The 20,257-nt window shown below is 59.8% G+C and overlaps 1 protein-coding gene and 2 long non-coding RNA genes across 4 annotated transcripts in view; 2 read left to right on the top strand and 1 right to left on the bottom strand.

Moving 5' to 3' along the window:
• ARNT2 (aryl hydrocarbon receptor nuclear translocator 2) overlaps positions 1-20,257 on the top strand; it is a 91,154-nt gene that overhangs the window by 35,350 nt on the left and 35,547 nt on the right. The window contains exons 4-5 of the mRNA XM_039858297.1: positions 593-798; positions 4,161-4,382. Coding sequence (XP_039714231.1) covers positions 593-798; positions 4,161-4,382 — 428 coding nt within the window. The remainder of the gene's footprint in view (positions 1-592; positions 799-4,160; positions 4,383-20,257) is intronic.
• LOC120599304 (uncharacterized) lies at positions 904-6,689 on the bottom strand. The gene is made up of 3 exons (XR_005651860.1): positions 5,030-6,689; positions 4,570-4,771; positions 904-2,710 (listed from the first exon to the last, which is right to left on the bottom strand). It is a non-coding gene; the product is annotated as an uncharacterized LOC120599304 (long non-coding RNA).
• LOC120599302 (uncharacterized) lies at positions 14,572-16,347 on the top strand. 2 transcript variants are annotated; one of them, XR_005651857.1, is made up of 2 exons: positions 14,572-14,646; positions 15,093-16,347. It is a non-coding gene; the product is annotated as an uncharacterized LOC120599302 (long non-coding RNA). The 2 variants fall into 2 exon arrangements; XR_005651858.1 differs by lacking the exon at positions 14,572-14,646 and adding an exon at positions 14,667-14,996.

Genomic DNA, 20,257 nt, shown 5'->3' with positions numbered 1-20,257 from the left:
TTTTAAAAACGCCTTTGGAAGGAGGGCGCCCATGTGGAGACCCCCCCTGGCCCGCTGACCTCCCCATGGCGGTTATTCTTGATTATGGTTCCTTTTTCATGCCGTGGTTGCGGATCGCATGCACTTGACCTGACCCAAGAGGGACGTGCTTCTCTGTAAAATGCCAGGGCTTTCCAGGGCCTCCAGGTCCATCACGGACGCCTGGTCATCGGACACCCTCCCACAAGGGGAACGTTTGGGCAGGAGGACAGGGAGGACGCTCGGCCTCTAAAACGCTGGCGTTTCTGGTCAAAGCGAGGCTTGACTTTAATGGCGAAAGTGTGTGCTGTTTTCCGGCGGTGCAGACAGGAGCTGAGCAAAGACGGCCGCCCGTTTTGGGGACAGCCTCGCCTCCCTTATGAGGGGACAGTGACCTAGTCTCAGCCGGGACTGAGGCACCTGCAGGAGCCTGTGCTCCGCCCACAGGGACAGGCGCCGGCTCGGGCGTCCGCGCCAGCTCGGCCCCGTGTCCTGGGCGCTGGGCGTCCGCGGGCCGTGGTGGCCCCGGGCTGACGCTCCTCTCTGTCCCTCCCGGTGCCGTGCTTCCGGGAAGAGAGAACCACAGCGAGATCGAGCGGCGCCGGCGGAACAAGATGACACAGTACATCACGGAGCTGTCGGACATGGTGCCCACGTGCAGCGCGCTGGCGCGGAAGCCGGACAAGCTCACCATCCTGCGCATGGCGGTGTCGCACATGAAGTCCATGCGCGGCACGGGGAACAAGTCCACGGACGGCGCCTACAAGCCGTCCTTCCTCACGAGCAGGACGGCCAGCGGGTGGGGTGCAGGTCGGCCGGGTGCCGCGGTGGGGTGCAGTGCGGGCGCCATGGGTATGGGGGCGACCAGGCCGGGGTGTGGGGCGAGGAGGGTGGCAAGACCTGCGATGTCCGCCCTTCACCAGGGCAGTTGGTCCGACCTTTGTGTCTCGCTTTGGCGTTTGCCACGTACCGTAACGGGGCGTCACTCACAGAAGGGTGGCCGGCCCCCGGATGGCGGGCTCCCCTGGAAGAAGTCGGGGGCGCGCCCAAGTCTCCTACCGGGACAGTGGCGGTGACCGTCACGGCGACCGTCTTGGTGGCAGTCATGGTGATGGAGGTGACAAGGACCGTGATAGCTGGCACTTTTCGCCGCGCATTGTTCCATTTACCCCTCGTCCCAGGCCGAGGAAGCAGCCGCTGTTGTTGGTCCCTGTTTTGTACGGGAAGGTGAGGCAGTTTGCCCTGAGTCAGCCAGCTGCTGGGCGGTGCAGCCGGGGCGGGGCGGGGACACGGGCCGGTCAGACCTACAGCCACGTCTTGACAGCTGTGCTAGTCTGGACGAGGAGGGTGAGCCCGTGAAGGGGTTAGCGGGACGGGGTTCGACAGATGGGCCGCGCCCCGCACGCCGGTCGTCGGGCGGACGGGCCGATGCTGTTCCCTTGGGGGTGAGGGAGCAGCTGCATCGAAGGGCCTTTGTCTGAGGTCACAGGCGGGGAAGGCACCGTGGCGTGGGGCCAGGGCTGCGCGTCTCGGCCCTGCGCCCCTGTGTAGTAAGGAGGCACAGGCCGTGGCCGGGAAGGAGCCCCAGAGTGTGCATAGGAAGGCGGGGCCTGAGGGGTTCGACGTGAGGACGACAGCGAGCGTGAGCCGCAGGCCGGAGCGCAGAGGGCGTGTGGGGACCCGGAGGGGTCTGTCCTGTGAGCCGGAGCCGGTCCGATCCTGCCGTGGCGGGGAGGCTGGGAGAGAGAACCCGGAGGAGTTGCCGCGTGCGCTCCGCCTGCCCTGTGGGGGGCATTTTAGCCGGAAGTTGCATCATGCTGTTTGCCATCATCCCCGGGCCACGTGGTGGCTCACGTCGCAGTTGTCAGGAAGGCGGGCAGTGGGGTGGCCACCCCTGGGAGGACTCGCAGCGTGGTGGTTCAGGGCCCGGGCGCCAGCCAGGTCCCCACCTCTGGGAAAAGGAGCGTGGCAACAGCTCCCACGTCCCCTGGTTGTGGTGACGGGTTAGGAAGGCGTGGAGGAGAATTCTCACCGCAGGGCTCGGAGTAAAACGAGGGGCGGCCGGCTGGCAGGTGACCACACAGCGGTGGGTTAAGTACCTGCTAACCACTGGGATCGGTCAAAAGCGTTTCCTCTCCATTTCCTTAATTCTTAACAGAAATCTTGCTGGGTCCGTGTTTGAAATGGATCTCTTTATCTTTGCATGAGCTGAGCAAGGATTAAGAAAGGAGGGCAGAGATGGCAGACGGTTACGGCATTGCAGAGTCCTGCCATGTTTCCCTCTGTCACTCAGCACGTTGTTGACGATACAACAGCTACATTTGTTGTGCACCTACTGTGTGCTAAGCCGTTACTGAGCCCTTCACACACAAGATCTCATTTAACCCCACAAAATCTCTGAAAAAAATCTGGGGAAAAAACACAAAACAGAAGCTGAGGGAGTTAAGTCACGGGCGAGTTGCGCAGCAGGGGCGGGGGCACGGGGCAGAGGGACGGCCCCCTACGCCCAGGTCCGTGCCCCGAGCCTCACGGTCGGCTTAACTAGAAGACGGCCAGGCCGGTCTGGTCGCCGGACACAGGCCCTTGGTGACGAGTGACGAGCTCCTGGAAGACGGAACCGGGGAGGAGGGTGGCGGAAGGAGGGGCCTGGGATACACGTGAGCTCCCCACGGTCCTCGCAAACCGGGCGCATCTGTGAAAACACAAGCGAAGTCGTCAGCCCCACCTCCTCTCCTCCCGCGACGGAACCCTCTGCTTTCTCAGGCGTCCTGTTCCGTTTTCCACAGTCCTCCCTGTGGGGCAGATCTTCCCAGTACCGAAACAAGTGCCGCGCCAACCCTGCGAAGTCGGGAGCATCTAGACACAGGGGAAGCAGAAGGGCCGAGCGAGAGAAATGGATGGAACGAACCTGTCCTTCAAAAATGCTCGCGCAGCCCGCTCCGCCCTCGTTTCCCAGGCACGGGACGCGGGACTTCCGACCCAGCCACGGCTCCGAGACGCTCCCGGAGCCCCCAGGTTCTGCTCAGCAGCAGGTCCAGTTTTCTAAGCCATGAGTCCTGGGGGCCCCCTCGGGGACAGACGTGGGGCGGAGCCACCTGCCCCAGACAACCCGGCCTTTGCCTCCGAGCAGCTGGCCCTTACGCCGTGTTGCCGAGGGCGTCCCACAGAGGGTTCCCAGAAAAAGCGTTAGCCGGCCGCAGACCCAGAAGCGTGCCTCCGACCCCTGGGGCCCGAGGCGCACCTGCAGACATGCGCACATGGGCGGAGTTAGCCCCTCACCTCCGGCAGGAACGGAGCCCACGTTCTCGGGCGGGAGAGGGCTCTGGGGCTTGAGGAGAGAATGGCACGGGCAGGCAGCGGCACGGGAAAGACGTCACCCCTTCACCAAACCAACGTCGCCCGTCACGCCCCTCGGGTGGCTGGCAGGGCTTCCTGCCGCCCGTTCACCGACCCACACAGCCTCCTTCCTGCCTCTGCTCCACGCACGAGCCCGCTGAGTCAGGGCGGCCCCGGGGCTGGCGCTCTCTCCTCTCCAATCACTGCGAAGTGACGCGGACAACGCCACGCGCCCTGCCACCTCCTGGGGCTGCTCCGAGAGTCTGTCGCGATGTCGGCCGTCAGCTAGCTCAGACGTGCGCACGCGAGGTGACACGCTCACACCCCGCGCCAGCACTCAGCTCAGACGGCACAGGGAGAGAGAGGACAAGGGCGCCCTGGCAGGGTGGCAGGCGGCGGGTGGGGACACACGCGGTCCCTTTTCTCTGTCCCCTCCTTTCCCATCCTCCTTCCCTTCCTTCCAAGAGCACCTCAGGACCGCGCCCTTCTTCTGTTCGAGTGACGTGTCTGCTGTTCGAATGGGCAGGTGACGCCGTGCACGCTTGTGACAACCCAGCGCCTTCCGGTGGTCGCCCCTTGCTCTCACGTCATTTCCTGTCCCGAGAGAGGACGGGTGAAGCTAGGGCTGGCGGTGCTCGGAGCGGCTGTGTCTTAGGTCTGTGCGGTTCTTAGCTCGTTTTCTGGTGACAGCAGTCACAGTTGCCGAGGCTCCGTGTGTCCCAGCGAGTAGCTGAAAGGTGAAGGTGACTCAGGAGACGGCAGCGTTGGCCGGGACGGTCCGTGCCTGGTTCCAGCTGTGGCCTTTTCTTCCCAGGAACTGAAGCATCTCATCCTGGAGGCAGCCGATGGGTTCCTCTTTGTCGTGGCAGCCGAGACCGGGCGCGTGATCTACGTGTCCGACTCCGTCACCCCCGTCCTGAACCAGCCCCAGTCGGAGTGGTTTGGGAGCACCCTGTATGAGCAGGTGCACCCCGACGACGTGGAGAAGCTGAGAGAGCAGCTCTGCACCTCCGAAAACTCCATGACAGGTCAGTGCAGCTCCCCGTGTGGGGCGGTGCGACCCTCGAGACCAATCTTTTCCAGGAAACCAACCGGGAAGCTGGAGGTCAGAAGCAGCTGCCTCCAGGTGAGGGAGTGTTTGACTCAGCTTGTGTAGTGGCTTCATTTCCCCGCCGTGGCTTTTAAAGATTCATTTATAATACGTCGCTTTTTTACCTGCCATCGAAGGCGTTGCCACAAGGAGGTGGTGTTGCTACGTTAGCCGGAATCCCGTGCTCTGTAATGAGATTTGTGCCATAGTGTGGGACTGGGGTCTCGATTGTAGGCGTTTTCTTACCCAGGCCTCGGGGACCTGCGATGGCGTTCCCTACTGAACGTTGACACGTAGTCAGCCCTGCTATGACACCACATGCGTGTTCTTAAAAAACAAAAAACAAAAAAATGGTAGTGCACAAAACCGTGAAGGAGGAACCGCGGGGGAACGTGGATTAGCAGCGCGGCACTAAAGATGTGCGCGTCACAGAGGGAAACGCAGCAGGGGCCGAATGCGAATGGGAGCGGCTTCAACCTCCGCCACCCCCCACGGCCGCGTCCAAGCACCGCCCGTCCCGAGGCCCCGGGGATTAGGGCTTCAGCGTCCGGGTGTGGGGGACACGGTCCAGCCCGTGACGCTTACAGCGAGGCCGAACGAGGCGGCCGGTCTCGGTGGCGGAAGCGGAGCGCTTTCCGAAGGGCGGTCACCTCGGTGTCGCCCTAAGAGGGAGGAAGCGAGAGTTGAGCGTGTGGTCTCGTCTCTGCGTCTCCTGTCACTGTGTGCGACCTGGCCGAGGAGACCGGGTGCACGGCGGACAGCCAGGCCTCCGAGCTCCCCTCCTGGCGGGCTCCTCCGTGAGGGCCAAGGTGTCCCTAGGGTGGAGGAGAGGACAGCCACCCTGGGAGCGGCCGACGCGTGCTGTCCGGCCCCCCCGGGCGTGAGCAGGAGGGGCGTGGGAGAGCTCACTGCCCGCTGCCGCTGGGGCGGGCCTCGGGGTGACCCCGGCACTCAGGACAGGGCGGAGCTGGGCTTCCTGACCAGCCACAGCGTGACGGATGCTGTGACACCGCGGAGAGACCTGACTGGTGTCCCGCGGAGCCGCCTCTCAGCGGGCAGGTTTCACGGTGCTCGACGTTCTCGTCAGCTCCGTGCTCGTCACCTTGTCCTCGTGGCTTTGTTGGTCGTCTTCCCTCTCCCTTCCTGTTGGGGAGACACGAGGGCGGCCCTCCTGGCTCGTCACCACGTCGTAACAGTGTCGCACAGCAGACCTGGATCCTTCTCGTCCCGCGGAACCGAAACCGTACGCTCGTTAAGCGCCAGCCCCCCACTCCCCCCTCCCCCACCCCGTCACCCACCATACCTTTGGCTCCTCGGGGTCCCCCACGTGAGCGGAGCCGTGCAGCATTTGTCCCCTGGGTACGTTGTTTACTGGTTTATTCATCTGTTCAACACGTACCTGTTCACGTGTCACCGACTGGAGCTCCCAGCTGTTCTTGGATGGACCCCATTTCCTAACTGTTCCAGCCAGATTCTTTGTGGTAATTTGGGGGAGCCTGGCCCAGTTGGTCCCTGAGGGCTTGAGCTGGAAAGCGCCTGTGTGTGACTCACTTGTCCCTACGAGCTCTGATCAAGCTCCCGTCCTCCTGAGCTTCATCGAAGTCCAGAGATGCCTTCCGCCTCGCATCACGGCTTGGCCAGGCCACGGTCTGGGCACAGACAGGCGCTGGCGAGAGCAGGCCACCGGGGAGCCGGCCCCGCCAGCTCCGCTCACTGCCCTGTCATCGCTGTTTCTGTGCGAGGTAGAGATGGCGCGCGCCCGTCACGGTCTCCCTGCTGGTCTGGGAGAGGGGACGCTGGAGGGACGCTGGCTGTTTGCGTTCATTTCCTCATTCGGTCCTGACAGTGAGCTATGAATCAGTCTGCGGAACGTTCTCCGTGTTTAAAGCACGTGCTTTACCGCTGTGGTGGCTGTCAACCCTGGCCGCACGTTACAATCGATCGGAGGGAGGTACGCGGAGGCGCCTGCCCAGGATTCGGGGAGGGACGGGCACCATGACTTTGCACGCTTCCCTGGGGTTCCGGCGCACAGGCAGGGAGAGAGCCCCCGCTCCCCTGGGCCTCATTGCAGTCCTGTGGGTGGGGTGTTGTCCGCCCTGCTGCACAGGTGAGGGGCACAAAGCTCACAGCCACAGAGAGGTTCCCAGGGCCACACAGTAGGGCCACACGGCAGGGCCACACAGCAGCTGCAGAGTGGAGGTCGTCGTCAGTGCAGACGAAGCTTTCATCCCCTTGAGTGATATGGCACAGAGAGTCCTGAGTGCCGTGTGTGGCCCGATATGGCAGGCCCAGCGCGACCCAGAGCAGCGCGACCCCAGGGCTGCGGGGCTGGACGGTTGGTGCAGGGCGAGCCGGGCAGCTGGGGTCCAGGGACATGCGGATGGTGTGCTGGGTCTAGTCTAGGCCCCGAGACCGAGGTCACACACTCAGGGATCTCAGGGCCTGTGTTGTCCTGCCCAGCTGCGTAACCTTGACTGTGAACTTGCTGGAGACGCCGACTGCTGGCCGCACCGAGGCCTGCTGAGCCTGGAGCTCTGGGGTCAGTAATGCACGTCTGTGCCTGCTGTCTGGGGCACGCGGCCTGAGCTGACGTTGGGAGCCGGGGTTGGGTGAGCACAGCCTGGGGCTGGGCAGCACATCACCCAGGTCAAGTTCACCTCCACTGCGACCTTGTCGAGCGCTCTGATCTGAGTGTGACTTCTGGCTCAGAATGATGGGGATGCGTGGTTTTGTGAGACGTCTCGTTGACTGTGAAACTCAAGGCAAGTGTTCGTTCGTGCTTGGGAGGTAACCCCTGGTAAGTGCTCTGTGGGCCAGCAGCACCCACTCCTCGTAGGAGCTCCTTAGAAACGCAGAGACCCAGGCCCCCTTCCAGGCGCCCTGACTCGGGGGCTATGTTTTACTAGGCGCCCAAAGGACTTATGTGCACGTTAAAGGTTGAGAATCTGTGAACTGAAGTCTTTAGCATGGTGTGGGATGGGGGGCATCCTTTGGCTGCTGGGACCAGCATGGTGTGACGAGGTTGGCCCCATAATCCTGCCTCCAGCTCGTGTTTGCCTCCGGGGAGGGCAGTGCAGGGTGCAGTCTCTGGAGGTTTGCTGTCCAGGGCGCAGGCCGAGCGGGCACGGGAACGGCAGGGCAGCAGAGTAGCCTGCAGTGGCCGTGCGACCTCACTCTGCATGTCCACACATCACAGACTGGCTGAGCAGGCAGTATTCCCGCCGTGGAATAGGAAGCAAGGACCCGAGGGTGCGCCCACACCGTCACCCTGTGCGGACCCAGAAACGAACGCAGCGGCGCAGGCTGCCACAGAGGACAGCGTGCACGTCACGGAACACGGGTGCCTGGGAAAGGAGCCGGCAGTTGTCAGCACAGTCTCGGCCCACCCGAGGCCGCGGGGCCTTCTGCATAGCCCTTTGCAGAAGGCACAAGAATGAAGCTGTGTCGAGCTCAGCCGTGCACTTGAGCCCTTCCGTGGAGGAGCATTGGGCAGGTAACCGGTCCCACAGGGCTCTGGGCAGTGAAGGCCCCACCCACCCCATGGGTCAGTGCTGGGCACGGATGCTGCTTCCAGGTGTCAGTCACTGAGGTAGCTTCATGAAAACCACACTCGCAGACCTATAGCTCATTTTCTTTGGAATGCCCAAGCTCACTCTTTGGGCCGACGCCAGAAGCTGGAATCCCAAGCACATTCAGCAGCCCGTTTCTTGCCATATTAGGTATCGTAGATAAACGTGGCCAAAAAAAAAAAAAAAAAAAAAAATCTCGATTTTATCAGAGTCAGCTATCGACGCTGGGTTTCTGTTGTTTGCAATCGCAATAAAGTGTTTAGTGGCCAGAAAAGCACGGTTATGGGATTTCGACCCCTTAGAGATGGCCGGGTTGTGTGGTCAATGCTGAGGAGCAGCGTTTGGAGTCGGGCGGCCCGGGGTGCTCGGTGTGCATGTGCGAGAGTGTGAAATCTGAGGACGCGGCTGGTTTGGGGGGCTCTGCAGTGCCTGCCCACCAGGAACACGGCCCCCTTAGATCTGTTACCCCAGATGTTTCTCTGGCCCCCGTTCAGGTCTCCTCGTTGGGAGACGTTGACACAACCCGCCTCGTTTTCCTCTGCTGCGTGCCTCGCATGCTGACGCCGCCGGACGGCGTGTGTCCTTCTCTCATGTTTTATGGTGACGGATATGTCGTGAATCTGGGCAGATTCCCAGCCGCTGGGTTCATTATCGCTCTGCTGTCCCAGCAGATAAAGGGGTCGGAGCCGTGTTTTCGCACACGTGGCAGATGCAGGCAGAGAGCGCTCACAGCACCGTGTGTGTGCGTGTGTGCGTGCGTGTGCGTGCTCGCACGTGCGTGTCCCTGGACTTGGAGTCAGAAGGACCTGGTGACCGTTGCTGTTCATGGCCCTTTACGTTGGATAAACGACTCAACCCTGGGCCTCAGTTTCCTCCCCTGTAAATGGAGGCAGCAATATGTCCCCTAACGTGAAATGACACATGGGACGACGTTAGTGATAGTGTTTGGGACCTGTGGAGATTTTACTCAGTTTTTAACTTGTTAGTGACTGAAAGTTGTGTGTAAACACTGATATTCACGGCGGCTTTTCTGAGTATCCATCTCATTCTGCTTTGTTTCTCTTCTTACCCCTCGAAAGTGTGTCTTAGGATCTGGGCGCCGTGGACAGGGGAAAGCCTTGCGTGTTTTGCCGTGACGGGGACCTGGCTGGCTCAGGCCCGTCTCTGCCAGTTTTCGAGGTACAGAGTCAGTTTCCAGAAGCAGGACTCCGATGCTCGGTGCTAGGCACCGTGCCTGTTTCCCGAGGCTTCCTTAAGGTGAACCTGAAGCCGGGGCAGGGCGCTCTGTCCGCTTACCAGCCCTGCACGCCCCTCTTCCGGTCCTTGCCTCCCGTGGGTGAGGACCGACCAAGCAACGTCCGGAAAGGACCTACGGCTGAAGACCCAGGCTCGGCAGGGCTCGGGGAGGAGACTTGCCCAGCCACACAGCACTGCGTGATGGACGGTCCACAGCGTGGACGGCACACAGCCTCCCCCGCAGGGGGCCCGTGGGGGTCAGGGAGGCCGGGGAGACGTGCCCGCTGTGAGTCTTGTGTTCACTGTACTAGTGCACGACCAGCCGGACGCCTGCGGAGGCCGGAGAGCGTGCGCTTCCCTCCCGTACATACGTTTTCCGTCTCGTGAGAGGTGGGCGTTAGACTTGGGAACTCTGAACCTGGCTTGGAAGCCACACCGAGACGGAACCGCGTGCAAGAACCACGCCGCGTGTCGTCAGGCGAAAGATCTGTGCCCGCATCCTCCTTCTCACGTCACGGCTTTTTCTCGGCACGAGGAACCCCCGAGTAGCACTTTGAAAACGGCGGCTTTGTAAAAAAGTTTGAAAAAACCCAGGCCTCTCCAGGGTTGGCGGAGTATGAAGCTTATATAATTGGGAGTCCCTTTTAAAGAAAAGGAGTAAAGTATTGAAAAAATATATATATGCATACACACACACGCACACACACGCACACACACACACACACACGCGCGATAGGTAAATCCTCACCCCTGAAACGACGGGTCTTTACCGCAGTGCACATCGGGGTTTCTGTGGATCTGTGAAACACGCTTGTGCTGGGGACCCCCCCCTTCCGCAGTGTCGGGCTGGGGCCCAGTCTCCTGTATTTTTAAAAGCAACCCTGGCAGTTCCAGTGTCAACCGGAGATGGAGAATGTCTGCATCCCGGTAAAATAACACAGCCCCGTCTGTTTACGCCAGGAGGGAAATTTCAGCAAGCAACAAAATGTTAAAAATGTAATCAGTGACACAGTTGAAAAACGAGCAGCCTTAGTGTTTCGTTAAACCATCTTTGCAAGAGCCTCGATTTGTTAATCCTACCTTTCATCCTGACTTTAGTGCCCAAGCAGTAAACAGGCAAAGACATTTTTTGCTCCATCTATAAAAAGAAACTGTAACAAAAATAACCTACAAGTAGTTTTGTTTTTAGGCAGATGTAATTATTTGGAGTTACTTTGGAACATTTCAAAAGCCCGATGGAATCATCGCTTCCTGCTGGTGTGATTTCAGTTTCAGTAATATGCTCACGTGATGGTCATATTTTGTAATGCTTCGGTAAAAAATAATTTGATTGCAAAAACCTCAGCATGATCAGGAAAATCGAAATAGTTTTCACTTCACTAAAAAAAGAGCCACATTTATTTCTGAAATGTCATGACTCAAGCCAAACGGCTCAGTGAAAACGCACATGCAGCTCCGCTCCTTCCTGTCGACTGTTTTCTCAGTAGAAGCTAATTGAGGAAAACATCTGCACTATGTTTTTCCTTTATTTTTGTAGGCTCTTTGATAATACCCCGTGCACAGCCTGTCCTGCAGCCACTCGCCGGGGTGGTGGCCTGGTGAAGGGCTGCACTTTTCCCGTTTCTGGTGATGACATACAGTACTCTCCAATGAGCTATATACAAGGTCATTCTTTGACCTTGAGTGTACAATATCTGAGGGCCTAAGGTCAAAAGAGCTAACTCCACGTCGTGGGGACCTCAGAGGTGGCCCGGGCCACCTCTTCTCTCGGTCACACAGCTCCCTCCAGAACATGCCTAGAAAGTGGGCGCCTGGCTCCTCGGGCACATCTGCGGGGCGCGCTGGCCTCGCCAGGAGACCGCCCCGTCCACTTCAGAGTGATGTTCTTGTATGCAGTGTAAAGTGGCCTGTGGTCACCCGGCCCTTCTTCCAAGCAGCACCTAGGACGTTGTTCAGCAGGACTGGGAATCTGCACACATGCGTGTGCACACACACACACACACGTGGGCGTGCATGCGCTCGCTCACCGTCAGGCAGTGAGCTAAGAGATGAGCTCTGAAGAGGGACTCTCGGGCTTGCCTGCAGAGTGGCTGAGATCTGTCCAAGACGGCCTGCCAGGGGACGAGTCTGGAGCCCCGGGGGCCGGAGCTGGGTCCCCGCACTGCCCCGTCTCCAGGACTGGCCACAGCCTGGCCCGCAACGGCGGCAGCTCCCAGGGCCTGAGCACCGCGTTTTCACGGACAAAGCAGGAACCTCTTTTTGGGAGGCAAACTGCACGTCTTTGTTTAACGCAGCCCGTGTCACTGCCAGAAACCGGAAATACGGCGGCGACGGAGCGAGCACACTCACCGGCCATGGCGGGGCGTTCCCGGGGCGGGGACGATGGGCAGCCGGTGGTCGTGCCGTGAATGCAGAGCTAAAGTGGCCCCGAGGGGAAACGAGAGAGGCTGTGCGACAGGAACGGGGCCCTGGGTCCCGGGTGAGAAGCGGGCCGAGCAGAGCAGGGCAGGGCCCCCGAGGAAACGGCGGTGGAGCATCATCCGAAGCCTGCGCGCTGAGGCCAGGTCAGGAGTTCCCAGCCGGGAACCACACTTGGGAAGGCCCCGAGGCCCTGTCCATCTGCAGAGGAGATGAAGGCCAGGGCGAGGGAGAGAGGTGCGGGAGGCCAGGCCGGTGCCAGCCACGAGGACCATCGTGCATTCCGAGTTTACGGGAAGCGCAAGAAGCAGTTCCTGCACTCCGAGCTGCATTTTCATGCTTAGACAGTTGTCTGCTGGGAGGAAGGGGCTTCATTTGGAATGCAGTACAATTTCTAACTGTTCATTGACAGGATATAGAAATAGGGTTGGCACTGGCCAGAACTCCGTTAGGCATAGACCGTAACACAGAATAGAAATGGACATCTCTCTGTTGCTCCTAGTCGCACAGAGAACCCCGTCCTCGTGGTCAAAGTGCCGTGTTCGCTTACGTTTTCAAAGACACCCTCTCTCAGCTTGGGTGCGGTCCCGTCCACACACAGTTTGCTGAGTGCGTTTACGGGGAGCGGATGCTGGATTTTGTTCGGGTACTCGGGTGGTATCTCTTGTCACGATAATGCGGTTTTCCCTTTTAAGTTTGTTCATGTGGCGAATTTACGTTCTTCGACTTCCAGAAGTTAAGCCGGTCCTGCATTCCCGGGATAAACTCCACTCGGATGTGACGTGTCACAGTTCTTTATGTGGCGTTAGGCTTCGCCTGCCGAGCGTCCTGCCTAAAGCCTCTGAGTCTGCGCTCCTGCGGGACGCCGGGCGGCGGCGTTCTCAAGGTGTCTTTGCCGAGCTGTCTTCTCATGGCGCCGGCACCTGTGAGGATTCCGCGGCCGCCTCTATCTTTTTGGAACCTCTTTTTTCTCCTCCAGCTGGTTTCAAGGTTTTTCTCTTCGTCGCGGGCATTGAGCAGTTCGGCTACGATTCGCCGTAGCATCGTTTTCTTGTGTTCGTTACGCTTGGTGCTCACGCGGCGTCTCTGAACTCTGCGTTTCTGTCTGACGGAGACCAAGCCGTTCCTTCCCCGGTTGTCTCTTCCGTGCCCGTCTTCCTGTCCTGTGTTAGGGACTCCAGTCACCCGTCTGTTAGACCGACAGAAGCTGTCCCCCGGCCCGCCGACGCCTGTTTGTGTTTGGAACCCTTTTTACCTGTGTGTATTCAGTTTTAAACAGTCCCTTTTGGTGCGTCTTCGGGTTCACTCGTCTGTTTTAGGCACTGTCTGCTCTGTCCTTCATCCCGCCCCGTGGAGCGCCATCCCGGACACCGTGGCTTTCGTGTCCACTGTCTTTCTCGTCTTTCCGTTGGCGCTTTCCGTGACCTCGCGTGCATGCGCTGACCACTACTCTGGTGCTGATTTCAGGGAGAGCCTCTGCAGGTTCCGGGGTTCCCTCTGTGCACCTCTCTGCCTCTGCTGCCCTGTCCGAGATGGCTGTGGGGCCCATCCTGTCTGTTGCCCATCTGTGCCTGACGTCCAGTATTTGGAGCACTCCTGCCATGTACGTGCTGTGGGTTTTCCGATCATTTCAGAAGGGAAGGTACGTCTCGCTCTGTTCCTCCATCTTGGGTGGAAGCAGAAGTCCTTCCAGTACCTTCCCGAGTGCCTCTCCCATGTCTCCCCTATCACCTCTGCCTGCCGATCATGCGATGGGCCCCCTGGCTCTGTTCTCCCGGAATGTGAGTTCTTTGCTTGTCGCACTCACCAGCTCTTCCTTCCTCTGCGATCTCGGGGAGACTTTCCTCTCGCTCCGTGGTGCAGCTTTCAGCAACGTCACTGCAGACCGCCTGCTTTGGGTTTTCAATGCCAAAGTCATGTTTTTCATCTAAAAGCAATTTTTTCTGGTCTCAGGTCATTCTCTTTTCATTCATGAAAGATGCTCTCAAATATCGCTGAGCTTTGGTATTTCAAATATTATCTTCTTCCTTGGAATGCGTCTCGTGGAGTGGGGTGGTATTTGTTCTAATTTTTCATATCGTTTCCTTTTTTTTAATGTGCTGAATGTTTTCACGTGTTAAGCTAACCTCTCCTCTCTCCCACTTTTGCATTCATCCTATGCTCCCAACATTTATTAAGGCCTGAGACGGTTTGGCCAGAGTGTAATTTTTTCGAAATGTGATTTTTCTAGACCCGGGGTCCAGTTCTCTGGGGGAAACTGTGAATCCGCTGCAGGCCGAGGCGGCCTGCGGTTAGGAGGGACGTCACCCACTGCTGGAACTTGACCCCTCGGGAGCAGCCCTTCCTTCTCCCTGTGGGGTAGGTCGGCTGCCGTAAGTCACAGTGACCTGAGACCTCCCAGCGGCCAGACCCTGGTCTCCTTCCTGCTTGCAGTTCTGGAGGCTTCTGTTAGGGACCATCCCACCTAGGAAAGTTCTGGAGGCTTCTGTTAGGGACCATCCCACTTCCTTTCCAGACAGGCCATTCCTGTGCATTTGTGGAACCCCGGGGCTGCTGACATCCACCCCCATCCTGTCCTGGGGGCACCATGTCTTGCAGAAAACCTCAGTATTTCTGACCTCGTCAAAGCCCCTTCCACTGCTTTTCTGTGTGGATGCAGATGACTGTTGCTCTTTTTATAATTGTGTAAATCGTTTCATTAGCGATTTGCAGGGCAGGCTCCACCCGGCCTGGAGTCGCCTCCCTGAGCTCCGTGGGGGCCTGCTCCCTTTCCAGCAGGCGGCAGCCTGCGAGGGAGGCCGAGGAGGGGCGCGAGGGCTCATCGCTGGGGCTCGCATTGCTGGCATTCTTGTAGCCTGACACCCCCAGGGGAATGCATTTCTTTAAATCACACTCGGGCTTATTCTAAACAGAATGAAGAATTTGTACTTTTGTCTGCAGATTAAGTAGCAGGAGAGGTGCCGGCTGCAGGGGGAGACGGTGGGTGACGATTTTCTAATGAATAGCAGAGCGGCCGCAGGCTGCAGCACGCGGTGCTCCCGTGACTCCGCGTCACGTTTGGAGTGGGGTGCTGGGCTTCTCGTGGTGTTGGGGACGGAGAAGTGTTGCGGTTTGTCATGCCTGCTGGGGCTGCGTGCCCTCGGCTTCACCCCACACGGCCCAGCCTTGGTCTCAGGTTGCCCCTGAGAGGATCACCTCGATGTTCTGTGTGGGTTTTGGCCCCGTCCCCCACGCCTCGGCAGCGTCTCAGTAGCCCGGTCCCCAGATGGCAGGACGGGTGACAGAGACCGACACACAGACTGACCGCTCGGCAGAGAGGCTCCTTCTGAGTGAGCGTCTGCAGGGCCTGTTGGCCACCCCGCTCAGTCCCTTCTGCCAGTCCTAATCCGGGGCCCTGAGCCTTTTGTCCTTTTGTTATTCTGTAGACACAGGCCAGAGTCCTGATCCGGACCCCAGCCAGGTCAGGAAAGCGAGAGGGCAGTGAGAGCAATGTCCCCTCGGACCCGTGCCGGCTCCCTGAGAAGAGTCCACCCCTGCGGGCCGGCCAGTCGTGCAGTCGGCTCCGTGTCGCCAGCGGCCACTTCTTCCCAGAGTGCGTTTCGTGACAGACCGGCCTCTCCCTGGGTAGCGAGGACGCTCGGTCCCCAAGGCTGGACGTCTGTCTTCCCCTGAGAGCCAGAGACGGGCAGCACCAGAAGTCGATGCCAGGCTTACGAGTTCCTGCTCCTGACATCTGAATTATTGATGTTCTCACACTCGAAGTGCAAGTCCCGTGAACTTCCCCAGGCAGCTGTGGGCGGCGAGAAGTTGTGCTTTCACAGTACGATGTGGACTCTGCGAAGTGCACTCAATATTTATCGCCAGCAACATCAAGGCATGGTCGAGGCATGTGTCCTGGACATCTGTCAGAGCATGTGTCCTGGACATCTGGAATCCCTGGCACTCCTGCCCCTGTGTGGGAGACAGAACAGCCCTGAAGCCTTGACCGTCTGCTGCTTCTCATGACTTCCTGGCCTTCTGGGCCCCGGGCTGGGACCCAGCCCTCACCAGCCTCTCTCCCACTGAGCTCCAGCTGGACGGAACTTCAACCCATTCTCAGACCACTCCCATCACTGTTTCACACAAGGCCGTGCGTGACTCCTCCAGCTCCGCCTCCCTGATCCTCTGGGGCTTCCGTTGACACCACCTCCTGCAGGAAGCCTTCCCTGATTCTCCTTTGCTCTCAGAGAGAAAGCTCTCTCTGCTCTGTGCTGCCTTTGCATTTTGTTCAGACTTCTCCTTCAGACCTCAGTTGAGTTGTTGAACAGTTAGGTGGGAACAGTGTCCTGCCTCCCCCTCGCCGTGAGCCATCTGTCACTGCACGGGAGGCTTCTGTTGGGTGGAGCCGATGAATTCTCATGATGCCCATGAGCTTCCCTGCACCTTTTTGAAAAGAGAAAAAAAAACCTTTGCTCCACATGACTTAGTCCCACCCTGGGGTGGCTGGGCCCTCCTGTGTGAATTCACCCCACACCCCCTACCCCTTCCTCTCCTCCCCTCCCAGTTTGAGTCCTGATCCTCACAGGTGGGTTGGGAGAGCCTCGCCCAGCATAGGTTTAACACGGCCACGGCTGTGACTCGGTTGGGTAAGGAAGGTCCCTTGGTTACTGCCATTAAAACGCATGTCCTTTTTATAACGTGCCGTTGTCTCCAGTGGATAAATAGTTGTATGCTGGCCAGCGGGACACATAGAGCCTGTCGTTCACGGGATGTCACCAGCGTTTCCCTGCGTGGATGACCGTGCAGAGCCAGGAAGGACGTGTGTTGGCCGATCGGGGGCCCGGGCAGCTAGAGGAGGACCTGTGTTTGCTGTGCCCTCTGGTGGTTGAGAAGATGCCAGGTGCTCATGCTCGGGTACCACTGCTGCTCAGGGCCCTGGCTGTCCAGGCCAGATGCCCTGTTGGGCCTGAGGTGGCGCAGGGTGCTCTTAGCGAGAAGCCCAGTCCCACATCTGCACGGACCTTTTAGAAAAGGCGAGGGAGAGACCACGTGAGCACGTGAGGACTGTGATTTGGTCACCGTGCAGTGTGATAGAGAGATATGGCTGTCATCCAGGATGGAGCCGTCGACTCCCACCGTGAGCGAGGCCCCCTGCCCTGGGGCTCGGAGAGGCTCCGCCCACGGTCAGTGATGTCCACGGGCTTTGCAGTCTTGGAAGAGAGGCAGGCGCAATGATTTCAGGGACCATGTGGGCACTGTCTTCCAGGCTCCCCCGCCTTCCCGCCCCTGAGGTGCAGTCCAGCATGAATCCAGGTTCCGCTGGGAGGGGATTCACGGCTGCGATTAGAGTCCCAAATCAGTTGACCTTAGACGATGAGATTATTCAGATCTGACCCAATCAGATAAGTCATTTCGAAGCAAAGAATTTTATCTGGCTGGTGGCGGAAGGGAGAGTCGGAGAGACGGGAAGCAGATACCGGCCCCGGTGAAATCCTGGCTACACTAGAAGTTAACCCCCTTCCTGTCCTGTCACAGGCCAGGAGTTGCTGTTTTGGTCCAGGCTGTTTGGTTACAGGTGACGGAAATGACAGCTGAGCCGGTTCAGGCGTTAAAGGGGGACTTTGTCGGCGCCTATGATGTGAACACTGGAGGGCGCCCTTTCCGCAGCTGCGGTTTGCCTGCTCCCTTAGGGTCTGAGTCACTGTCCTGGATCCAGCTCTCCACGAAGCCGAAGCCGAGCTCAGACTCCTAAAGAGAAAGGTCGGGAGAGGTGGGGCGGCCGCAGCTCGCCTGGAAGGCTCTGACTGGCCCGGCCGGACCATGTCCTAGTTTGAGGGCCAGTCTTTGTGGACAGAGGAGGAGTAGAGTCCTGTGCTTGGTCCAGCGTGTGTCAGGTGCCCCAGCCCTCAACCAGTCACTACGGCCAGGGAGGTGGGATCTTGTAGGAAGGTGGGAGCCCCTCTTTTGACTCACAAGCACACTGGGGGGGGCCGGTTGTGAGTGGTGCAGTAACAGGTGTCCAGAGCCCCCTCTTCCGGTTTGAGAAGAAAACAGTCCAGCTACAACTTGAGAATCGCGTGTCTGTGGCTTCGCCAGGTCCAGACACCTGCCAGAGACGATGACGCGTGAGGACCACGCACCGGCCTCGTCAGCAGGAGGCCCGTCTCCCCCAGGCTCAGCACCCGCTCAGGCCCTGGGCTTCCTTCCGCCGTGGCCTCGTGCGGGCGCCGTGGATTCCTGAGCCGTGGGCGGCGGCGTCGCTGTGTGCACAGCTGCCGTGGCGGCCGGGTCAGCGTTCGAGAACGAGAACACGTTGTCACTGGGACGGCCACCAGCTTCCCGCCTCTGGGCCCCCACGCCGGGGGGCCGGGCAGTCTTGGAAGAACATCAGATGGTGTCCATCCTGGGGCCTGCTTTGCTTTCTTAGCTAATCGTGATCTCTGTCCTCCCTCGCTGTCCTCCTCGTCCTCCTCCTCAAAGCGAGATAAGATGTTTCCAGTTTTCTTAGGGATTCTTTTGATGAAAGTCTAATTTCTGTTTGTACTTCTGTCGTAGCCTGGGGGAGCCTTCTTATGAGCACAAAGCCTTCCTTTGTGATCTCGTCCAAGACAAACTTCTGACTCTGCGCTTTAAAAAAGTTCCTACTGACTAAGATAATACTTAGAAATCAGCTTGCTGAAAACAGTTCCGGGCCGGTGCCCACGGGGAGAGGCGCTGTGTCACCGGAGAAGCTTCGCGACCCCCTCGCACAGGTCCGCACCACGCTTTCGCAAAGGGCCAGGCATTCAGCGTTTCTGGCGCTAGGAGCTAGACAGTGTCCTTCACAACTACTAGGCTCCATCACTGTAGCATGGAAGCGGCCACAGGCAGTAAATAAAGGGACGGCCACGTCCGTGTTCGAACAAATATTTAAAGAACAGGGGGCGAGCCAGGTTGGGGTCATAGGTCATCGTTTGCCAACTCCGGTTCTAAAGCACGTTGTGCTTTTCAGCCGTCTTAGAAAAATCATGTTTAAAAACCGTGAGACGTGTCTCCGTTCCTTCCAGTCTGTGGCGTGGAAACTCAGAGTAGGGGTCAGCGCGCCGACTGCGGGCTCACGGGGAGCTCTGCGGGCAGATGGCGTGCGGCGTCACCAGCCTGACGAATATCTCCTCGAGTGACGTGGCACTTCCGTGTGGGGCTCTGCGCGAAGGTGGTCTGGGTATTGTTTTCTGCACGGTTATTTACCTCAGCACGATTTCCCCAGGAGAACGTGAGAACGGCTTAATGTGTGGTGGTAGATTGTCTCCTCGGAGTCGTGGGGGCGGTGGGGGGTGCCGGGCTGAGGAGGCGGCGGCCTGCCTCTGACCCCGTCACGTGGGGTGTGGGACGAGGAGCTTCTTCCCAGGCGGTCTGTTAAGTCGGGGTTCAGGGAATGTCTGTAAGGAGCCGAGGACGTGGCGGTGGCGTGTTCCTAGGACGTTGGGGGGCAGGGGCCGTGGCTCGAGGGTGAACAGGACAGCGGGCGGAGGTGACCAGAGTGGCCAGTAGTCTCGGCCTTGGCCAAGAAGAGCAGGATGAGGTTTGTGGCAGGGCCAGCCCATGACGGGACCGCAGAGGAATGTGCCCTCCTGAGCCAGCGGACGTGGGGGCGGACGGGGCTCCGGCAGGGCCAGTGCTGGCCCGATGGCCCGCTCCTGAGGACCATGGGGATGAGCCCTCAGATCCCAGAACCGTGCTTCTACTGGGCCCGAGGTTCTGTGGGCCGGCGGGGAGGCCGGAAGCATCGTAAAGGACAGCGTCCGCACGCTGCTGCTCCTCGGGGCGCTCCACTGCACGCAGACCCCGCACCCAGCCGCCCGCGGGGGGCAGTGCCCCGGCCCACTGCCCCGGCCTCCCCCGGCACCCATGGCTGGGGCATGGCCACACGCCTCCACACGTCCCCACTGCCACTAACGTGTCAGAAATGCAGCTGGCATACACCCCCTGGGGACACGCTGAGTGACGCCAGGCGAGCTCTCGTTCCCGGGGGCCGGGAGGGGCCGGGCAGGGGCTGCCGTGCCCGGGGAAGCGGGGCTGTGCGTGGGGGAACAGCCGCCAGCATCATTGCTCAGGTCACGGCGGCAGAGCTCGGGAGTGTGCCTTTCACGTCCTCGTGCTCCATGGCTCCGTGCCCACCGCTGGGACTTACGTTCAGGGCACACGCTGGGACCCGGCAGACTGTCCTGCTGGCGCTCTTCACAACCGGGACCGCGTGCCGTTTGGTCGACGACAGCCAGCGACAGCGCACACGAAGGCAGCCGTGGGAAGAAGCTGCGTGAGTGCGGCAGACGTCTCGGGCCTGGGGCAGCAGGCAGCGCAGAGCCGGCAGCACCCGGCCTCGTCCCCGCGGCCGGCCGGGCAGACGGGGCGGGCTCGGTCCCCCCGTGTGCGCCTGCAGAGCGCCGGGCCCTATGGGGGGTGGAGGCTGCTGCCACAGGTGCCGAGGGGTCAGCCGGCTGGGCGCGTCGAAGACCCCGAAGGCCAGGCGGCTCTGGCGCAGAGAGCCGGGCCCAGGGGTGCAGAGGGGCCTCCACCCTGCCCTCTGCCCTGCACTCGGAGTGGGGGGCGAGGGGGCTTCTCCAGACCCTTC

This window comes from Pteropus medius, unplaced genomic scaffold (assembly GCF_902729225.1).
Source record: "Pteropus medius unplaced genomic scaffold, Ma_sr-lr_union100, whole genome shotgun sequence".
In the NCBI taxonomy this organism is placed as follows: domain Eukaryota; kingdom Metazoa; phylum Chordata; class Mammalia; order Chiroptera; family Pteropodidae; genus Pteropus; species Pteropus medius.
Note: the sequence above shows the minus strand (reverse complement) of the source record. Positions and strands in the feature narration are given on the sequence as shown.